The sequence below is a fragment of the Eptesicus fuscus genome, chromosome 7 (genome assembly GCF_027574615.1).
Source record: "Eptesicus fuscus isolate TK198812 chromosome 7, DD_ASM_mEF_20220401, whole genome shotgun sequence".
Classification (NCBI taxonomy): domain Eukaryota; kingdom Metazoa; phylum Chordata; class Mammalia; order Chiroptera; family Vespertilionidae; genus Eptesicus; species Eptesicus fuscus.
Window position 1 is genome coordinate 100,732,428 of NC_072479.1, and position 18,569 is coordinate 100,750,996.

Genomic DNA, 18,569 nt, shown 5'->3' on the forward strand with positions numbered 1-18,569 from the left:
TCCCAAAGCACCATGCTTGCCCCAGCCCCGCTGGTTTCTCCCAAGTACCCAGACCCTGGGGGCCCAGATCATTCCAAGCCCTCACTGAGCATCAACTCTGCGCCAGCCTCTCTGTTGGGCGCTTGTTGGGCAGAGCTGCCTCTGGGCATGCTCCTTGGGGAGGAGGCAGGAAACGGGGGCACAGGGTGCTAGGCAGCAGCACACCTGTCCGAGGGCGGGGGCTGGGGAGTCCGCATGTCCAGGATGGCTTCCCAGAGGCAGTGGGGTCTGAATGGGGTTTTGAAGGATGAATAAGAGTTCCCCAGAAGGTCCAGGGGATAAAGGGCGTTTTGAGCAGGAGTTCTAGTTCGAGCAAAGGCCCTGGGCAGGACCCAGCTGGACTTCCCTGGCTCTGGACACACACCACAGAGCAGCAGTCACCTCCCTCCCAAATGCTCCGCCCAGCGCGCAGCCTCGCTGCCTCGCACGTGAACATCTGGATCTGAGAGCAGGAGCCCCCGATGCAGCCAGATTACCAAGCAGCGCTGACTAAGCCCTGAACAGCGGTGCCAACAATAAGTGCTCTCCGAGACCCAGGGCGGCAGAGAACAGAGTGGGCAGAGGGGCTGGCGGGCTCGGTGGGGCGGAGCGCTGGAGCTGAGAGGAGGACTTGCCTGGGTAGAAACGGGGAGGGGAGGGTACGCCTGGCAGGGGCCCCACAAGAGCAAAAGTGCAGGGTGGGAAGGCACCGCGGGCGCCTGGCCGTGACTGCGGGAGTCGCTTTGGAGCAGGGAGTCCAGCAGGAGTGGAAGGTGAGCCCGGGCCTCGAATGCCAAGCCAGGAGGATGGGGGGGCCTTGGGCCCTGGAGAGGCTGACCTTGACCCCTAGGAGGAGTCGGGGCAGAGGAGGGGCGAGCGGCCAGGGCCAGGACTCTGACCCGCCGTCCGGCCCGCAGACACCTGCTACGTCCTGTCCTTCTCCATCATCATGCTCAACACCAGCCTCCACAACCCCAACGTCCGGGACAAGCCGCCCTTTGAGCGCTTCGTGTCCATGAACCGCGGCATCAATGACGGCAGCGACCTGCCCGAGGAGCAGCTGCGGGTAAGGGGGCGTGGCCTCACCTGCCCAGGCCCTGATGGACGGCCCGAGGGGGCTCCTCTGAGATGAACCATCAGGTGGGCGACTGTCTGGAGATGGACCCCCCCAGGAGGCTGGTCCGAGGTGCCCCTCCCACGTGGCCCCTCGCTTAAGAAGGATGGTCAGAGATAGACCCCTCAGGAGGTCCTGCTAGGCCTCAAGCTTTGAGGGCCTCTGGCATCCATCATTCACACCTTCCAGAAAGGGTGCCTCCCGCGGCCCGTCTATTTCTTGGAATCCCAGATTCTTAGGTTCTTAGTGCGTCAGAGCTGAAAACCCTCACGCTCTCCCCGCTTCAGAAGGGAGGAAACTGAGGTCTCCCGCAGGCTGCCCGTCAGCTCAAGAGCTGAGCAGAACCCAGGGCTCCCGTCTCCTCGTCACACAGCACCCACCCTGCCACCCTGCACCCGGCCCGGTGAGGTACAGCCTGGGTGACTCCTGCTGGCTCACCATGGGAACACGGCCATGGAGACACAGAGGACACTACCGCCCTCTCCTGGGGGCAGGGGCAGGGTGTCATCCTAGAAGGCTCCACAGAGGAGGTGACTTTTGAACTGGGCCTTGCAGATTGAACAGGAGTTTCCCCGGAGGAGAAGCCGAGAAAGGTCACTTCCGAAAGAGGAAGTGGCCAGACCCCCGGCCTGGCCTGGTTGGGGCAGGGAGGGGAGTCCAGATTGGCAGGCTGGGTGTGGGTGCCTATGGACAGTGATGGGTGGCAAGGGGGGGCCAGAGTGTCCAGGGCTTTGAGTGGCCGCCTCGGGAGTTGGCCTGTTTTCTATGGGCAACGGGGAGTCGGAGCAGTTCTGCAAACACTGGCGTGAGGTTCAGAGCCTGACTCAGCACAGATGAATGGACGGCTCATTTCTAGGACTGGACATGCCCAGAGCTCCATGAGCTCCAGTCCCCTCCAGGCCGGAGCCCAGCAGCGGAGGGAGGGGGAGGAGGAGAGACAGTGTGAAGCCCACGCTCCCAGCTTAGCACCAGGTACCTCCTGCGGAAGCCTGGGGGGCCTGGGTCCGGAGTGCTGCTGGTGCCCCTCCTTGTCTGAGAAGGGCCCTTACTGAGCCCCCCACGCTTCTTTGTCCCAGAAGAGAAAACTGATCGTGGTGGGAGCTCTGGTCAAACCTCACCTCCCCCGCCTGCCTGCCGCGTGACCTTGGGAATGACTCAGCCTCTCCCAGCCACCAGGCCCTCAAACAGCAGGGATAATGGCGCTGTGTCACAGAGCTGCTCTGAGAGCCAGTGTTTTAAATGCGAAGGGCATAGCCGTGCAGGGACCGAGCGCAGGCTCTAAATGGTGGCTTATGCCACTCGTAAGAAGAATGGATAATAATGTTAACACCCGGCACTTAGTAAAATGCCTCAAACATAAAAGGCACTTGAGAACTGTTGACCCAGCCCATCATGGCACTCCCGGCAGGAAGCTGGGCACGGCGGCTGGCAGTGAATGAGTTAATGACAAGCCCCTCCTGCCCATCTCCCCGGAGCCACATGGTAGCCTCAGCCCCCAGGGAGCCTTTCCCAGCACCTCCCTCCGGGATCTGTTCTCAGTTTTGAGCTTGTAACTTCCTCCTGGCAGGGCTTGCTGGTCTGTTATCTCAGTTTCGCCTCAAACTCTGCCTGGGAGGTCTGGGAAGGGTTCACCTTCCCCTTGGCCGCTGAGAGAGGCAGGGACGGAGCAGAGTCAGAGAGGTCAAGCCACACCCAAGTCCTGGTCCCCCCCACCCCCGTGTCCTGGTCCGCGACATTAGCTAAGTGGCTTGACCTCCCTGAGCTCCCAGCTCACAGGACTCATGTAGGAAGGTCAGGCATTTAGCAAAGCACCTGGTACAGTTGGAGGCGCTAATGAATCCAGACGCGTCCCAGGGCACACAGAGGCCCACACAGGCCTGGTCCTTGCTCTCCGAGACTTCCACAGGTGGCTGCTAGGGATGGCCGGGGGGTAGAGGGCGGAGAGGGGTGTCTCCTCACCTTCTCTCCGGGCCTCCACTTCCTCGTATGTAAAGCCAGGACTCAGCTTTAAGTACCTTCGGATATTCCAAGTTGCCCCTTTCGGAAGGATTCCTCACGAAGCTACTCCAGCCCGGCCCTGCCGAGGACCCGTAGTGCTTTGAGGAGCCTGATGCGGGAATTAAACTGCTGCAGGTGCATCCCCTAAAGAGAGGCCAACCCGAGGGCTTGCAGACCGTGAGGGTGCGCAGCTGGGAAAGGCTTCAGAGGGGGTACGGGGGGGGGTGTTGAGGGACGGGTGGGTTGACAGGCCTTCCCCGGCCCTCGTGATGGGACAGGGCACAGTACCTAAGAGACTCGGGGCAAAGGTACAGGGTGTGGACTCGGGGTGGAAGATCAAATCCCAGCGCTGCCTTTATGGCTGTATGACCTTGAGTCTGGGCCTCAGTTTCCTCATCTACAAAGTGGGCTGATGGCACTGATCTCACGTCCTTCTCCTAGAAGCAGAGATAATGCACTTCGAGACCCTGGCACTTGGCAGGCGCTGGAGAGATGAGAGAGGAATCACTTACCTTGAGAGCGCTGCCCAGAGGGGGAGCGAGGGTGGAAGAGGAGGAGGAGGAGGGTTACAGGTGGAGAAACTGAGGCCGGGCAGGGGAACAGCCTCCCAGCTCAGGGCATCTCTACTGTGGAGTCCAAGTGACCCCATCAGAACTGACGTGTCTGAGCCCGGTTCCAGGGACTCCATGTTCTCATTAAGTCTCCGGCCACCTTAGGACTCTGACCCGCTGTCCCAGCCGGCGGAAACCATCCCCAGTTTACAGTGGAGGAAACTGAGTCCAGGAGGGGTAGCTGGTCAGGGAGGGGTTTCATAGTTTGTGAGCAGTTCAGATTCGAACCCATGTCTGTGTGATCCCGGAGCCCTTCCCTCTGCAGAGACCAGGGGCACATAGGGACAGAGGACTTGGCTGTGTCCCTGCTGACAGTCGCTTCCTGGCTAGAGGAACCTCATCTCCTGTAACAGAAAAGATCAGGCATCAGTTTGTCTTCAGATCAACGGCTTCAGGCTTGGCTAGATCCAGGTGCTCAGAGAGGTCAGGACTCGGTCCCGCCTCTCGTGCTGTCAATCACCCTCCTCCATGCCAGCTTTCCTCTCAAATGGGCCCTCCCCAGGCTGTGGCCGGGATGGCTGGGCAGCTCCAGGCTCCCATTTTGCCTAACAGTTTAAACTCAAGTCCCAGAATTCAGGCTGATTGGCTGGCTTAAGTCACCTGTCCCTCCCTGAACCGGTCACTGAGACCAGCAGGATGAGCCGCTCTGATGAGCCAGAAGGGACCCGTTCACACCCTGCCCTGGAGCCTGGGGTGGGGCAGTGGGTGTCAATACCCCTGGGCAATCTAGACAGAAAGTGTGTTTGGGGTGGGGTGGGTCCCCAGAGGGGCACGGGGCGTGGAAAGGGACAGATGCCAGTGTCTGATGTGCCCACGCAGCCGAAGTCAGCCTGGCCAGCGGTTTGGTGGTGGCAGGAGCAGGGGTGTTTGGTGGGGGGGTGGGAGGCTGGTGTTTAGAAGGCACAGGAAATGGGGGGGAGCTGAGTGGTTTTCCTCGTGGGGGCAGAATGTGCAGGCAGATATGCTGCCCGCAGGAGCTGCCAGGGCCCCCACGGGGTGTCGGGGACGCTCCCCTGCCTGCCTCCTCCGGCTTCCAAATATGTGTCTGTGCGGACAGCTCGCTGACAAGGCCTTCCCGCCGCAGCCCTTGTTGAACCAGCCGGAGCCACCCGGGAGTTCCCAGGGCCAGGCGGGGCCAGGCTGGGCGAAGCAGCGGGCCTTCGCGGCTGCTCTGGGGGCTGCAGGGGCTCCAAACCGAGCAAGGGCCCCTGCCTTCCCCACGCTCCCCCCCCCCCCCGCCCCAGCCAGGCTGCGCCCAGGGACTGCGAGCCCAGGAAAACCTGCTTCCGGCCTGCCCCTCCCCCAGCGCTCAGGCCAGAAAGACCTTTCCTAAGCAAACACCGTTTCTAAAACTTTGGGGGAACCAAGCAGCACTTGTTAGATTTTTCATTTAAAACGTTGAGGCAGCCATCTGAGCAGCAGCGCGCACCAACGCGGCAGAAGGGAAAGATTTAATTATCTTGGAGATGGAGAGCCAGCACTGCGTCTGGTTTTCATAAGAAAACAAACAGCTTGGGATGTTTTCCCAAACACTTGGGAGTCTGGGCAGGCTGTTACCAGATGAAGGGCCCAGAGGGTCCAAAACACAAGGATGACCCATCACCAACACCCACACGCGCCGGAGGGCGGTCTGAGCCCTGCCTGCACCTCCAGTGACCGGCGCTCGTCCCCTCCCAGGCTGCTCCTTCCATGTTTCAGCAGCTCTGACGGCTAGAGAGTCCTCCACAGAGAACTGAAATCTGCTTTCTGGGACCCCCCCGCCCCCCCCCAACAATCAGAGCCCACCCAGAACAGGGCCTTTGCCTTTGGGAGCCAAGGTCAGCATCTCACCTGAGTGTCTCCTTTAGCCGGACCAGCCCTATTCCCCTTCCCCGGGGCTCCTCTGTGTCCCCCCATCCAGGGAAGTCCCTGCTGCTGCGCCTAAGCAGGGGGTATTGCCCAAGGAGGCCCTGCCCTTGGCTGCTATGCCCCAGAGGGTGCATCTATGTGGTGTGTGTCTGTATCTGTCTGCATGTCTGTGTGTGTGTGTGTGTGTGTGTGTGTGTATCTATGTGTGTTTCTGTTTCTATTTGTTTGTCTTTCTATGTATGTTTCTTTGTGTGTGTGTTTCTCTGTGTGTGTTTTTATGTGTCTGTTTCTATGTGTTTGTTTCTGTATGTGTGTGTTTCTATGTGTGTGTTTTTGTGTGTCTGTGTTTCTATGTGTGCATGTGTTTATGTGTCTGTTTCTGTGTGTGTTTGTGTGTGTGTGTGTATGAAAAACATGCGTGCACAGGTGAACGTGTGGGTGGGTGTACAATCCCAGCCACTGGGTGTCCTTGTCTCCACCACACCACAGGGTGACAGTCTGTCTTGCTCATCTGACCTGTAAGCACTTGGCGGAGGGCGTGCAGGCAGGGGCTGTCCTCCCTCCTCGTCACCGTCCGTGACTGGAGAGGCGGCTCTGACCCTGTGTAGTCCATGTACTTCCCCCAGAGCCCTTGCCAGTCAGCCTTGTTCTCTCCACTTATTGGATAAGGACACAGCAGCTCAGAGAGGTTGAGGGACATGCCCAGGGTCACACAGCCATTGAGTGCCTGGGCTGGGATTTTAACCCAGCTGGCCCAGTGCTCTTGTCCCACCATGCCCTCATGCCACTGGCTGGAATTCCGGGCGGGGGGTGGGGGTGGGGAGCAGCATCCATTCAGTCAGCAAACAGTTGCCAACCTGCTTTAGGCCAGGCCCTGGGGAAGCTGGGGTGTGACACCCAGGCCTGCCCTGGAGGAGCTCCCCTATTTGGGAAGGTCAAGGCCAGCCAGCAAGCTGAAGCTGGAATACTGATAGCGTGGCGGCCACGCCTGCAGCCGTCCGCCCAGTATCTGAGGCGCTGACCTCCTCTCGCTCTGCGCAGGGGGAGGCGTGACATGGGGGTGGGGTGGGGAGCACCAGGGGTCTGGGGGAACCCGGGAGAGTTTCCCCAAGGAGGCCAGGGACCCACGATGAGCTAATAGGAAAGGAGAGTTTGCCTCAAGGTCCAGTGAGCTGCCCGAGGCCTCACAGGCCAGGCCAGGCCCAGCCTGGGATGGACGTTACAGCCAGGCCTTTCCCTCCCTTCTCTCGGGCCAGAACCTCTTCGACAGCATCAAGAGTGAGCCCTTCTCCATCCCTGAGGACGACGGCAATGACCTCACTCACACCTTCTTCAACCCTGACCGCGAGGGCTGGCTGCTCAAGCTGGGTGAGGCGCACGCGCACTCAGGCACACTGGCACACGCAGGCACACACTCAGGCACACTGGGCACATGGCTGACACAGATAGGCACACACTCAGGCACACTGGGGTACATGCTGACACACACAGGCACACACAGAGGCACACTGGGGCACATGACTGACACACGCAGGCACACACTCAGGCACACTGGGGCACATGCTGACACACACACACACAGGCACACTGGGGCACATGCTGACACACACAGGCACACACTCAGGCACACTGGGGCACATGCTGACACACGCACACACACAGGCACACTGGGGCACATGCTGACACACACAGGCACACACTCAGGCACACTGGGGCACATGCTGACACACGCACACACTCAGGCACACTGGGGCACATGCTGACACACACAGGCACACACAGAGGCACACTGGGGCACATGCTGACACACGCACACACACAGGCACACTGGGGCACATGCTGACACACACAGGCACACACTCATGCACACTGGGGCACATGCTGACACACACAGGCACACACTCAGGCACACTGGGGCACATGCTGACACACACAAGCACACACTCATGCACACTGGGGCACATGCTGACACACACAGGCTCACACAGAGGCACACTGGGGCACATGCTGACACACACAGGCTCACACAGAGGCACACTGGGGCACATGCTGACACACACAGGCTCACACAGAGGCACACTGGGGCACATGCTGACACACACAGGCACACACTCAGGCACACTGGGGCACATGCTGACACACACAGGCTCACACAGAGGCACACTGGGGCACATGCTGACACACACAGGCTCACACAGAGGCACACTGGGGCACATGACTGACACACACAGGCTCACACAGAGGCACACTGGGGCACATGCTGACACACACAGGCACACTGGGGCACATGACTGACACACACACACAGGCACACTGGGGCACATGCTGACACACGCACACACAGAGGCACACTGGGGCACATGCTGATACACACAGGCACACACTCATGCACACTGGGGCACATGCTGACACACACAGGCTCACACAGAGGCACACTGGGGCACATGCTGACACACACACACACACACGCACACACACAGGCACACTGGGGCACATGCTGACACACACAGTTGACATGCAACCTCAGGGTGGAGTCGAGCCGGTCCCAGACCTCCTGACCCCGGTGCAGCCGTCTGCCTGCCCCATCTCTCCACCTGTCTGTCCTGGGAGTGAAGGGGATGGTGGGGGAGGGGAAGGACAAGCAGGAAGGGGAGCAAATGCTGGCAGATCCACAAACTCTTCAACTGCAGTCCCGTCTCCCTTCCCGAGGGCCACTGAGGAAGCTACGGCTCCAGGAAGTGAGGGCTCCTCCCGGAGGCCACAAGCAGCAAATGGCAGATCTTGGTGGGCAGAGGGCTGGGTGTCCCTGAGGGTGACAGGAAGTGGCTCAGGGAGCCTCCCCCAACATGAGGGCCTAGACCGGCAGAGAGGAGCCCTGGTGGGTGCTGCGGTGGTGTGGGCGGCAGCTGCAGAGTCGGGTAGGGGAGCCGCAGGGCCCAGCCCCGGCCCCCATTCCCACACGCCTCCAGCAGGGACCGCTTGGCCAGGCACAGTGGCCTTCTGAGGCAGGCGAGGACAGCACCTCGTGCTGGCGCAGGGACCAGGGCCTGGGGTCCTGTCCACACCCACGTCCCACCTACCCTTCCACAGCCCATGAGGCTTCCTTTCATGGCCAACTGACTGTTTTAGGCCTCAGGGAGGCTCTAAGCCTCAGATCCCCGCTCCTCCCCCGGGTGCTGATGGTCTGGTTGCTCAGCCTCAGCTTCCGCAGCTGTGAAATGGGGAGAATACTCACTGGGAGGCTTGACTGTGTAGCAAAATGGCCAAGCGCTTGCCTTCGAAGCTCCGCCACTGGGGGGTTCGAATCTCAGCTCTGCAGCCGGATCTTGAGCAGACGACTTGGTCTCCTCATCTGTAAATGGGGTTAATGACGCTCTCCCCCTCACAGGTGGAACCAATAAGTGAATATTATTTAAAACCCTCTAGAATGGTGCCTGGCAAATGAAAGATGAAAGGCTTAGCCCGGTGCCAGGCAGGAAGCAGGCCAAGGATGGACCGAGCGGGGAGGGCGGCAGGACAGCCCAGGGAGTGGCCAGCCACTGTCCGGAGTCTCACCATGGAGGAGCCTCGCATGCTGGGCCCGGCAGCTCAGGGGAAAGCTGGGGGTGACAGAGCCGCCAAGATTTCCAAGAAAGGAAGGAATGGATCTGGGGGAAGTGCGGCCGGCTGGGAGCTCGGGGCTCAGGTGGGGGAGAGCATCCAAGGCCCTGGCAGCCCGGAGGAGAAGGAGGAGGAGGAGGAGAAGGAGGAGGAGGAGGAGGAGGAGGAGGAGGAGGAGGGGGAGGAGGAGGAGGAGGAGGAGGAGGAGAAGGAGGAGGAGGAGGAGGAAGAGGAGGAGGAGGAGGAGGAGGAGGAGGAGGGGGAGGAGGAAGAGGAGGAGGAGGAGGAGGAGGAAGAGGAGGAGGAGGAGGAGGAGGAGGAGGAGGACTGACTCCGCTTTGGCCTCTTGCAGGAGGCCGCGTGAAGACGTGGAAGCGGCGCTGGTTCATCCTGACCGACAGCTGCCTCTACTACTTCGAGTTCACCACTGTGAGCCTGCCCTGCCCCGGCCCCGCACCCCCTCTGCACCTCCACTAAGCAGTCGCCTCACAGAGCTGGGGCCCTTTGAGATCACACAATCCACCTCTGCACCCATTTTACGGATGAGGAAAACTGAGCTACGAAGAGGCGGAGGGGCTGGGCCAAGGGCCAAGGGATTAAAGTTGGGTCTCCGAACTCCCAGCCAGGGCTCCCTCTCTGTGCTGCTCCCCCTCCAGGGCTGGACGGAGTCTGGGAAGATAGGGGTACTCCTCTTGGTTTTAGGGAGCCCCACAAACTCACTCCCCTGTCCACACCTCAAGGCTCCAGTTGCTGATCATGACCCCCCCTCTGGTTCCCCTGCAGGACAAGGAGCCTCGAGGAATCATACCCCTTGAGAACCTGTCAGTGCAGAAGGTGGATGACCCCAAGAAGCCGGTAGGTGTCGGAGTGGGCACCTGGGGGGCTGGAACAGCTGGGGGACTTTCTGAAACCCGGGGGGAGGAGAGGGCGGTTGGGCTGGGTTCTCCAGCAGGCTAGGCCAGACCCCGCCCACCTTCGGGGGCCGGGGAGGGGCTCAGGGCTGCCTGCTTCTCCCTCCTGAGGCCGTGGACCCTTCCGCCTGCCCCTCCGCCTCTCAGGAAGCAGGCCTGGGGCAGGGTGTGTGCTGCTGCTTGTCCAAGCGCGTCCTACCCAAGAGTCTAGTCCTCTCTGACCTCCTGGAGAGTCCAGCCAGCCCCCGTCTCCTCCCAGCCCTGCCCTGCCCTGCCCTCACCTGGCTACCTCCCCACAGTTCTGCCTGGAGCTCTACAACCCCAGTTGCCGGGGCCAGAAGATAAAAGCCTGCAAGACAGATGGTGACGGCAAGGTGGTGGAGGGCAAGCATCAGTCTTACCGGATCTCGGCCTCCAGTGCCGAGGAGCGGGACCAATGGATCGAGGCCATACGGTAAGGGATGCCCAGCTGCTAGGGATGGGCTTCCTGTCACTTCCCAGAAGCCCCTGCTTCTTTCGGGCCTGCTTTCCTGTCTGCAAAGGAGGGCAATTCCAGAATCTCCCTCCTGCTTCTGGCGTGCAACTCCCTCCCACCCGTATTCTGTGATCACCTCTCTGTGCCAGCTCAGTGCCAGGCGCCAGGACACAGGGGGAGTGCGGCACCAATTCCCTGGGGCTGGTGGGAGGGGCCGAGGAGGGGTCGCATGTAAAGCTCTTTGCCCAGCACCTGACATGGGTCAGTGCTCGGGATGGCGCTGTAGTTAGTGTCAGGGTCCACCTGGTAGAGAGGGAGGGACAGGTGTTCCAGGTGAGAGGACCCGTGTGGGCAAAGATGAGAGAGCAGGCAGTGTGTGGCACAGTCCTGGTGGCTGGTACTGGGCAGCGTGGGGCCTGACTGTGCGGGGACAGGGCACTGTGGATGCTGAGCAGTGAGAGATGAGGCTGCAGAGGATGGCAGGGCCTTGGCTGCCATGGCAACGAGCTTGGATTTCTCGGGGGCCCTGGGGAGCCACAGGCTGGTAAATAGAGAAGGGGTGCGGCCAGGTGAGAAAGGCTACAGTGCAGGGGCAATGGAGGGAGGCCATGGAGAGGCAGGGGCAGGTGAGGGGCAGGATAACAACCTTGACTCTGAGCCATGGAGAGGTGCGGGCAAGGGCCAGAGGAAGAAGACATAGGGCCATCTCCGGACCGGGGCCGTGTCCCAGGAGCTTGAAGCGTCTTTTCCCTCAAGCGTTGCAGCAGCTCTGTTAGGCTGCCAGTTCAAATCCATTCTCACCTCCGTTTTACAGATGAGGAAACTGAGGCCCAGAGAGGGGAGGGACTTGCCCAGGGCCACACTGCCAGTGAGGGACAGAGCCAGGCCAGCAAGCAGGTCTCACTCCATCCAGGATCTCTCCACCTCCTTCCGAGAGTCGGATGGAGCCAGAAGAGGAGCGCAGGGACATTTGGGGGGCAGATTTCCCCAGGCTTTCAGTTCTCAGTCTCCTCTTTCCAGCCCTGATCATGGGCCTCTGGGTTAGGCCAGCGAGGCCAGACACACCCGCCTGGTCCTGGGTCCTGGTTGGGGTCATCTGGCCTTTCCCTGCGAAACCTATGCCCCTATAACAAGCCCTGGGAGATAGGACCCCTTGATGCTAGCTCAGCCCCCAACTTTTTCCCCTGCTCCCCTTCCAGGGCCAGCATCACCCGTGTCCCCTTCTACGACCTGGTCTCTGCTCGGAAGAAGAAGATTGCCAGCAAGCACTGAGCTCCTGGGTGGGGGTGCTGGGCCAGGCACCCCGGAACCCCATGACTATGGAACCTGGAGACCCACCTCCCAGTCCAGGGCACCCTTTCCTGGCCTGCAGACATCCTCCCCTCCCCCATTACTTGGAGCTGACAGGATGGGGAGGCGGAGCTCAAGAAGGTGGGTGGGAACAGCTGAGGGCCCCCGAATGGCAATGAAGTCCCTCGGGCACCCAGCTGCTGCCAGGAGAGGCCTGAGGAAGCGGGCGAAGAGAAACCAGCCCCCCCGTCCTCTCTGGGCCTCAGTTTCCTCTCCTGTGAATGTCTCCTCGCACTCTGAAAAGCCATCAGGCCTCACGGCAGGAGGGCCGTGGGGTTCCTGAGCTCCATCTGCAAGGCACTGGGTGGCTTCTGCCCGGGCCTCACTCCTCCTCTGGTTCTGGGAAAACTAAGGAATGTCTTGGCCCCTCTGGCTCTGTGCTCCCCACCATTCCAGCCAGTGAGGGGAGCCTCAGCCCCTGGCTGCCTCCCTCCTCTCGAACTGCTTCCTCCAGGCAGGCGGACGGGATTGCACCAGGTCTCCCTACCGAGCTTCCAGCTGGAGATGTCTGCACGTGTTCACTGAGCTGGAGGGGACTCTGGACTGAAGGCTGCGGGGGAGCCGAGAGCAGAGTGGGCTCCACCCTCGGGGTGTCCACTTCAGGGGAGGCGCAGGCTGGAATCCTCAAGGAAATGGCGCAGAGCATCCCCGGCAGCCGCACTCAGGCAGGACCGGTGGTGTAACCAAGAGGCCCAGAAGGGAGAGCGTGTGGGTGTGGTTACCAGGAAGGCTGCCTGGAGGCAGCGGCCACGGCGATGAGTGACACAGAAGCTCATGGCAGAGTCTCAGCCAAGGCTTCCCTGCAAGACCCTGAGCGGGGTTCCCAGGGGGCCGAGGGGCAGCCCAGCGGGGCCCCGCACCCTGAGACCCTCTCTCTACAGCAGCACCGTGAGAGCTGAGCTGACTTCCCAGCAACTGACAGGCGGCTCTGTCTCCCGGGAGGCCCCCGCCTGGGGGAGGATTCCGCCCTCGAGCAGGCTTCTCCTCAGAGGCACTTCTCACCCCCTCATCGGGTCCTGGGGGAGCCCCTGGAGGGAAGTTCCTGAAGGAAGCAGCATATGGGGTTGCTTCTGCCCCGCTGCCAGCCTGAGTGGGCGAGCAGGAGCTCCCGGGGTTCCCCAGGGGAGGGGAGGCAACCTCTCCTCCCCCCACCGCCGCAGTGTGCACACCTTCCTGGCGTCAGGACGGAGCGGCCGCCTGGGGAAGGGAGAGCCCGCCTCTGGGCGTGCGCCAGGGCCCGGTGTGAGACCGCACAGAGGAGGCGCTGGCTGGGCAGCTGTGGAGGCGGCCTTGCGGGAATGTCAGGACGTCCCAGCCCCGGGTCAGCCTGGGAGCTGACCTCCACCTCTGCCACCTCACGGGCCCAGGAAGGGGCAGCCAGGGGTCATGGGAGGAGCACTGGTCTGGGGGTCATGGGGCCTGAGGTCCTCTCCTGCCACTGCCACCGCTGACTGTGTGACCTTAGTCCACTCCCGCCCTCTCTGTCCTCGGCGCCTCCCTCACTGAGGGGAGCCAGTGGTTGTCGGGGCGCGGGAGCATGAATCACGCCGATGAGAGAATAAAAGTCGTGATCCACCTCATGGGTGGGGCCCTGTCCTCGCTCTGTGACCACTTCTGCCATCTTTGACCCAATCCTGGCCCTTCACCTTCATCACCTTCCCAGCTGAGGGCAGGAGGGCCAGACAGGGAACAGTGGGCACTCGGGGGGGGGGGGGCGCCTGGACCCTCAGCCTCAGGACACTTGAGGTTGCCACACTGGACAGACATCCCCGAGGGTTGGGTGTGCCACAGGGCTCTCTCAGAGCAGGGAGGGGCGAGCTGGTTCTGCCAAGGCTGGGAAAAGGCCAAAGAACTTCCCAGCAGGCAGTGCTGTCTAAAGAGAAAGAGCTGCTGCCTGGGGCAGAGGTGGTGAGCTCCCTGTCTATGGAGGGATGCGAGCACAGCTGGCTCTAATGACCCTGTGGGGTGTTAGAGAAGAGCTTGACTGTGGTAACCTTCCTCTGCTTGTACTTCTCACAATATTGATTCAGTTCCTCCAGGGTCCCAGGCGCTGTTCCAGGCGCTGGTGAGCCCCTGCCCACCGGGGCTTACATTCTAGTGGTTCTGGATTCCAACACCCTAGGCAGCGCCCTCCAGATGTGTGGGGCACCCAGGTGGCTCCCACACCCTAACCCAGCCCCCTCTCTGAAATGCCACCAGTGAGTCTCTGCCCTGATCAACTTACCCACATGTTCATTCATTTGGCCCCTGCTTATCGAGTAGCTGCTGTGTACCAGGCCCCACGCGCAGAGCCAGGGATGCAGAGATGACCAAGACAGAGCCCTGTCCTCAAAGGAGCTCAGCTCAGGTCGGGGAGACAGGTGCAAGGGAGCAGGGACCGCCTAGGCCGGCCTGTGCTGTGATGGGGGAGCACAGGGGCCAGGGGAGGCTGGGCTGGGCTGAGGGGCCATCGGGGGAGGCACCTCCGAGGAGCTGTGCTTGAGTGTTGGCAGCCAGGTGGGGGAAAGGACACGTACCTGAGAATGCAGTGAGCGCACCTCATGCCTGTTTCCCAAACCACACACACACACACACACACACACTGTGAATCCCTCACAGGCCAGGCTGTCCCTGCTCAGTGCCTAGGACACAGTAGGTGCAAAATAATTGTTGGTTAGACTGAAATCAACTGAGAAGTCAGCATCAGCAGGTGCAAATGTCTGGAAGCATAGGGAACTGGGGAAGGGCTGTGCTGCCAGGGATTGGGGGATGACGGGAAAGGGGGCAGGGCCACATCACAATCCAGGAGCGGGAGGGGGGCTCGACTCCCTGGCGCAAGCCCCCTCGCTCCTCCCCTGGGCAGCTTCTGCCCACCTTCCCACCATTCCGCCACTCCTCGCTCCGGACAGCAGGGGGCTCCCCCCACACATGGATGAGAGGTTCCCAGGACGCAGCCCCAAAGCCCAGACCGCCTCCCCTGCAGGCATGAACCTCGCCAGAACAGAGCCTTGGCCTGGGCAGACCTTGGAGGAGGGGGGGTAGCGGAGGGGGGATCTTGTCCAGTTGAGCCAGCAGGCTCAGGCTCAAGCAGCCCAACAGGCAGTCACGGCACAGCCCCATCCCCCTCCTTCAAGCTGGACTCAGCCTGGGAGTCAGGGCGCCCAGCTCCCACTTCCTGGCTGTGGCCCCTGAGCGTGTGGCTCACCCTCCTGAGGCGCCATCTTCCTCCCTGAGGGTTGAGCCAGCTGACCCCCATCATACAAACCTTTAACGGGACTTCCATGTGCAAGGGTGTCTCCGCCATGGGTGCAACACAGCCCCTGCCCTGATGGACTGATGCAGGTGTGGGAGAGGGGGTGGTAGATGAGGGGGTGTCACAGAAGTGCGAAAGGCCACAGGGGCAGTCCTGAGAGCCACCCAGAGGGCCTGGGTTCAAGGCCCAACTCTACCCTGTGTCTGAAGCAAACTTCCTAAGCTCTGTGAGCCTCAGATTTCCCATCTATAAAATGGGAACAATTAAATATATGATAAAGTACTTAGAACAGTGTTGAGCGCCTACTCAAGGTTATGATAAACGCCATTATTCATTACTGTTGTTGTTATTACGAGGCAGAATGTGTACATGCCTTCCTGGAGATACAAAACAGGCTGAGGCCATTGGGGGAGGAAAGATCCGTGGGGATGGGGGGAGTGAAGATCTGGGAAGGCTTCTTGGAAGAGATGCCCATTAACGATAAGCAAAGTGGAAGCCTAGCTCTTCCAGCCGGTGGGACCAGGAGGAACCGAGACCAGGATTCATTTGGACCCCAAAACAAGCATCGGCGGGGGGGGGGGGGGGCAGGCAAGAGGATACAAGTTTGAGGAGGGCTGGATCCTGGCAAGAGCTGGGCTGTGTGCACGGTGCTGTAATCCCTTGCATCTCCAAGGCCACCATGTCCCTTGTCACGAAGCTCTGACTGGGGCGGGGATCCAGTGGCAGGGCTGCTGAACAGAGGCCATCGTAGAATGGGGGGCGGGGGAGGGCAAGCTTGGCAGAGGATGCCCTGGGATGGAGGAGAGGGCGAGGGGGCTCTGAGAAGGCAAGCGGACCCCTGCCCAGTGCCTGAGGAGGGGGAGCACCTGGGTAACCCAGAGCTGGCAGGAGACGGGGATGGGGGACAGGCAGCCAGCAGCCACGCGGCAGGTGTGAGAGACCTGGAGAAATTGATTTATTAGGGACAATGAAAGGAGCTAAATATGTTTGCCGGCTCAGTGATGACTCAGACGCTCCCCCAGGGGTCCACAAAGCGTGAGCATCAAAGCAGCAAAGAGGCCTCCTCCCACCAGGTTCTGCCAGCCTGGAACCCGTCCTGCCCAGGGACCAGGGACCAGGGACGGAAGGACCTCCCGTGGAGTGTCCGGAGGGCCTGGCCTCCGAGAGGCAGCAGAGATCGGCCGCCCCACCCTGCCCGGTGCCCCTCCCCCTCCCACCCTCCCAGGCCTCCCCAGAACGGCTGAGGAGCGAAGTCTCCTGGGGAGACACATCTGGGTTGAAGTCCTGGCCCTGCCCCAGCTGCTGTGTGATCTTGGACAAGTGGCTGGCCCGCTTTGGAGCCACATTCGCCAGAGAGGATGGATCCCCGCGGAGCCGGGGCTCTGCTCCCCTCCCTGCCTGGCAGTGTCATTCCCATCCGTTCGCTTCTTCCAGACAGCCCAGCACGGCCTCCGAGGCCTAAAAGCGCCAGCCTCCCTCCAGGAGAAAAGCCAGCTCCTCGGGGCCTGGCGGGGGAGACGCTGCCTTCCGGTGCAGGGTTCCAGGCCGCTGCTGGGCTGCGGTGCTGGGCTGCGGGAGAAACAGGGATGACTCAGAGTCTGAGGCCCGAGGCAGGGCAGACAGAGGAGGGAGCAAGGAGCTGGGGCTGCTGTGGGGGTGTGGGAAGGGACCTGCAGGGAGGGGGGCTGGGAGGAGCAGAGGAGAGGGTCCATAGGGTGACCTGCGGAGACCCAGGCCCCTCTGATGGCACAGGCTGGGAGGTGCACCCTCCCCCCACCCCCAAGCCCAGGGAGCTACTCAAACCTCAGGCCTAACCCGGAGAAGGGGCCACTTCTCTGGGTCACAGCTGTGCCTGCCCCTCCCAAACCCACTTGGCTCTCCTGGACCCACAGTGCAGGGGGCTGAGGGCCCTGCCACCTTTGCCCACAGGCGGTATTGATGGAGGTTTCCCTTGTAGTCTCCTGTGAGTGCTTAGCGGCAAATGATCCTCAAAACAAGCCCACAAAGACCCAGTGCCCCACATTTCACCCGGACACCCCTGCCCCCCCACTACCCAGCATGCCCAGCAGCAATATGTCACGGCCAAGGCCATCATTCATGAGGCACTAACTAGGACCAGGGCCTCTGCCAACATGCTGCCTCCCGACCTGCCACCACTCTCCGCAGGAGGCACTGCTATCCCCGCTCAGATAAGGCCCTGAGCTCGCGGGGGCACGGGCCCAGCTGGGCTAGGGCCTGAGCCAGCAGGGAACCACGGCCATCAGACTTGAGACCTGGATGGATTCGGGTGGCCGCACGATCATCTTCCAGAGTGGGGCCCCTCTGAGAGTGCTGGATTAGAGGGGATGCTGGGACAACAGGGGTGACCAGGACAGCCACGGGCACCCCAAGACGTGTGGCCACTCTAGGGAATGGACATTTCTACCAGAGCCTGCAAGGCAGTTGGGGCATCCTAGGGGGCCCTGTGGGCTGGCAGGGATGTGACCCATGGCTGTTCCATCCTGGGGAAGCACAGGGCAGCTATTTCGTCCAGAGCGGACCCTCCCGCCATCCAATTCGAATGAGCACTCCCCCTTCCTAGTCTACCCAAGTCCTGCCCCAAGGGGTGGACAGCTGGTCCTGAGTGCAGGGAGCTGGCCCACCACCGCCCTCTGCAGACATTTGATGGGGCCTCCCTTGCAGGGCTGAGAGCAAGGGCTCTAGTCAGAAGCACCATGGGTACCAGGGGCTGCCCCTCCCAGCCTCCCAGGAGCAGCCGAAGCCCTCCTCCTATAGGAAGTCCTCCCTCACCACCTGTCCAGGAAAGCCTCCACCTGTGAAACCATCCTGCCCCTTCTTCGTGAGGAACCCGAGGCTCACAAAGGTGATGGGACACGTTCTAGGTCACCCAACGTGGAGGACGACAGAAGTAGAAGACATGTATCGAGCATACTTCACCTCTCTGACCCTCCCCATAGCCCGCAAGGCAGACAGGATTGTTCCCATTTAACAGAGGAGAAGGTGGAGGCCCAGAGCCACATGGGCCCGGACGTGGCAGCTAATCAACTTGTTTCCGTTGAGCTGTTGAGGCCAGGAGGACCCGGGGACCACAGGCAGCTCTCAGCAGAGGGGGAGGATTAACTCCTGACCTTTGCAGTCCCTGTGATCCTTTGAAGCTAAAGCTTAACTCTCTTCTCTTCCTCCCTCCTCCAGGGGATTTGCACTTCATAAAGAGCCGCCCAGGGAGGAACCAGCTTTGATGCAAAGACTTTTTTTTTTTTTTTAAGAAAATGTCCCCTGAAAAAAAAAAAAAAAAGAAAAGAAAATGTCCCCTGTTTAAAAAAATAATGGAACATGCTCCTTGGAGGAAATTGGAAAATGCAATGATCAGGAAGAAAAAACTTAGATCAAGAATTCTTCGGCCTGCTATTAT

General features: G+C 60.9%; 1 protein-coding gene across 1 annotated transcript in view; it reads left to right on the plus strand.

Annotated features, from left to right (window-relative positions):
* The window catches only part of CYTH4 (cytohesin 4), a 32,101-nt gene extending 18,514 nt beyond the window's left edge, over positions 1–13,587 (plus strand). Inside the window, exons 8-13 of the mRNA XM_008144661.3 lie at positions 936–1,084; positions 6,846–6,957; positions 9,542–9,618; positions 9,973–10,044; positions 10,400–10,554; positions 11,775–13,587. Coding sequence (XP_008142883.1) covers positions 936–1,084; positions 6,846–6,957; positions 9,542–9,618; positions 9,973–10,044; positions 10,400–10,554; positions 11,775–11,847 — 638 coding nt within the window. The 3' untranslated portion in view covers positions 11,848–13,587. The remainder of the gene's footprint in view (positions 1–935; positions 1,085–6,845; positions 6,958–9,541; positions 9,619–9,972; positions 10,045–10,399; positions 10,555–11,774) is intronic.
* The last annotated feature ends 4,982 nt before the right edge of the window (positions 13,588–18,569 follow it).